The 2,970-nt window shown below is 37.2% G+C and overlaps 1 protein-coding gene across 1 annotated transcript; it reads right to left on the bottom strand.

Moving 5' to 3' along the window:
- Nucleotides 1–1,146: 1,146 nt before the first annotated feature.
- LOC125645822 (transforming protein RhoA-like) lies at nucleotides 1,147–2,543 on the bottom strand. Its single transcript, XM_048871676.2, has 3 exons — nucleotides 1,972–2,543; nucleotides 1,764–1,822; nucleotides 1,147–1,558 (listed from the first exon to the last, which is right to left on the bottom strand). Exons 1-3 carry the CDS (start codon nucleotides 2,096–2,098, stop codon nucleotides 1,166–1,168), a joined length of 579 nt encoding a protein of 192 aa, XP_048727633.2. The 5' UTR covers nucleotides 2,099–2,543; the 3' UTR covers nucleotides 1,147–1,165.
- Nucleotides 2,544–2,970: the final 427 nt, after the last annotated feature.

Genomic DNA, 2,970 nt, shown 5'->3' with positions numbered 1-2,970 from the left:
TCAATTTACGTTTTTGTATATGAACATCGGTGTCAGCAAACCGATTGAGTTCGGCAGTCTCCGTGTATGCGACGCAATGGCAGTTTATACGAAATGCTCATTGTAGATATGCTCTCAAACAATATTCCCTAGTTTATTTAGTTGAATTTTTCTTCAGATCTTGAGAGTTAGATCAGTTATAGCGATACAAACTGTAGGTGTGATTTGATGTATAATTCGTCAGTTACAGCTTGTATTGCTTAAGTGGCCATAAACAATTTTGTCTTTTGTTATGATGATGACGCCATCTTCTTCGTCGTCAACATCTTATATTTATGTAGCAATATTTCATTATCACCTACACATATTGTATATGCTTCTTAGCTGAATCGATACGCAATAATTAATCTTAAATCAAGGCAGGCTACGTACGGACAAGTGATGATACTGAGGTTTCAACAGTCTCGTTTAAAGTTAGTATTTTGCAAGTTCTATGGTCGTAATAACGATGTAGTTTGTCATTGCGTCAAATGCTGTCTGACGTGTTTCATACCAATTGAATACATTATTTACACACTGATTTTGACAAAGGAATATTCCGTTTACCTGATCGAAATAAAATGTTCATGGCGGGTGTGACAGATCGAAAGGGGATGCTTACCCCTTCTGATATATCCAGGGGTCCGTGTTTGCCCAATTCTTTATCTTTCATTCCTTATAAAAGTCATGAGATTGATCATAATGAATTTTGGGAATCTTCACATTCTAATGATAGCAAACCATCTCCGAAATGGAAAGGCCAATATTTTTAGTACGATACAATTCTGTATGAAAATTTATCACAGGAGTTCCAGCCTAAAACAATCTGATTTTTTTACCCAGAGTTGGGCTATTCGGGAGAGAGAGAGATGAGGGAGAGAGAGAGACGGAGAGAGAGTGAGTGAGAGAAAACGAAAAACACTCAACTCGGATTCAAACGTAGATACGAGGTCAAAGAAATAAGAGTATAATAAGCACTAAATATGACCAACGTCACGAACAATATTGAGGAGGACCAATATTGTATTGTTCTCGTCGTTGGTCATTTTAGTGCCATACTGATATCATAATATCATGCATGAACGGATTTTGAGGAAACAAATAAACAACTCAAAAAATCAAATTATATCGAATTTATTTCTTATGACTACTTGATAAATATACCTTTCAAAGTTCGCAAGTATCCTTTTCTACCAGAAACAACTGCAGCTATGGCACATTCGAAAATCTCTCTCGCAGCGAACGAGTCACCCGTGGTACATGCAGTTTCAAAGTACCCCTTAGCATTTATATCATCTGCAAGTTTTTGTCCTTCAGAGGTTGATACGATGCTGATACATTTCTTAACGTATTTATCTTCCTTGAGATCTATATGAGTCGCTACTAGGACAATGGGAACTCTTTTCCCGACAGTCCTTTCTAATTCAGGTATCCAAAGAGTACGGATTCGTTCGAAAGAGTTTCGGTCGATAACACTGAAGCACAGGATGCACACATCACTCTTCTTGTAGGAGAGCACGCGCAATCTGGAGTATTCTTGCTTTAATAGAAAAAAATGCACGTAACTACAAATATGCATGAATATTTCAAGAATATCAAATACATACATAATAGCATGTTATATTAAGTGTATTTAAGAGAATTGCATCAACCTCTCTCATTTGCTATGCTACTCAGATAGTTGATCAGCGATAGGGTACAAATGGTTCTAAACGAAACTAAAATGAAGTGGTGGGTGTATCTACCTGGCCAGCCGTGTCCACGAACTTCACTTTGACTTCTTTACCTCCGACTGTCATTAGTCCTAGAAAATAGAAACACCATAAAAATGACCAGAAAACCAGCTGGGGCACGCGTTGTGTTAGCAGACCATTTGTACTACCAGACGATTTAATGTTTTAGCAAACGAATTAGTAATCAAAATTGCGTAAGGTATCTAAGACATGATATTACCTTTAATACTGGCGAACACAGTTGGAGCATACACATCTATCGTGTTTTGACCAAGGAAAACTGTTAGAAGGCTAGATTTTCCTACCATCGCGTCTCCAACCATGCTACATATTATACGACGCCTCATCTTGTGATGTGTTTGTATGACTAGGAAGCGTGCATCTCAGTCTATTTTATACCATTTTAAATTTCTAATTAACACTTCAGTTGACGTGGAAGTCACAGACATTTCACGTGCGTTTTCACTTATCACTTCAATGTTAGTAATGATTGTATGCCCAGAACGTATTTCACAACATACTACCAAGTCTATTTCTTTCAAAAAGTTTAAAATAATATTTTGTCCAAATTAAGGAAAATTTGAAGATATGCGCCATATGTTCCTGTGTAAATCATGCTGGTCATGGAACCGCAATACCAATGTTCTTTCTTGCTTACATACTTGTGTTTCCTTTCTGATCAGGATACAGGGCTCACGGCGGGTGTGGCCGGTCGACAGGGGATGTTTACTCCTCCTAGGCACCTGATCCCACCTCTGGTGTGTCCAGGGGTCCGTGTTTGCCCAACTCTCTATTTTGTATAACTTATAGGAGTTATGAGATTTGTGTCTTTCCTGTTACACAAACAGAAATGCAAGGAATAGAAATATGATACATCATCCAAATGGTATTTCAAAACTTTCCCTGGCCTAAGTGGTGTTTTCACCGTATCATGCTACATACAAAATGTGGTTCCAAATGTAAATAAAGGAGAAAAAGTCCAAAGTTGAGGGTGCTGTAGGAGTAGAAAATGTACGAGTCTTTCCTGTTACATTGAAAATAATGCAAAATATGTCCACAAAAAACATTTAATTTGTGCTGCAAAGTAGCTTGTTAAGTTTATTTTTAAATTTCAGCATCATAATTTAGTATGGAGATTAAATTAGGGAAATTAAATTAGTTTCACATGAGAATTGTCTCTCCTGTTACTTTCTCTCCTGTTACATCACCTTTTGTAAGA

Source organism: Ostrea edulis, chromosome 6 (assembly GCF_947568905.1).
Source record: "Ostrea edulis chromosome 6, xbOstEdul1.1, whole genome shotgun sequence".
NCBI lineage: Eukaryota > Metazoa > Mollusca > Bivalvia > Ostreida > Ostreidae > Ostrea > Ostrea edulis.
Note: the sequence above shows the minus strand (reverse complement) of the source record. Positions and strands in the feature narration are given on the sequence as shown.

Bases quoted from the DNA above. Each gene is read 5' to 3' on its own strand.
- LOC125645822 (XM_048871676.2), bottom strand. From the start codon at position 2,098: ATGAGGCGTCGTATAATATGTAGCATGGTTGGAGACGCGATGGTAGGA. The intron at 1,823-1,971 runs GTAATATCATGT...TCTATTTTCTAG, and splicing joins TGTGTTCGCCAGTATTAAAG to GACTAATGACAGTCGGAGGT. The intron at 1,559-1,763 runs GTAGATACACCC...TTTCTATTAAAG, and splicing joins TCGTGGACACGGCTGGCCAG to CAAGAATACTCCAGATTGCG.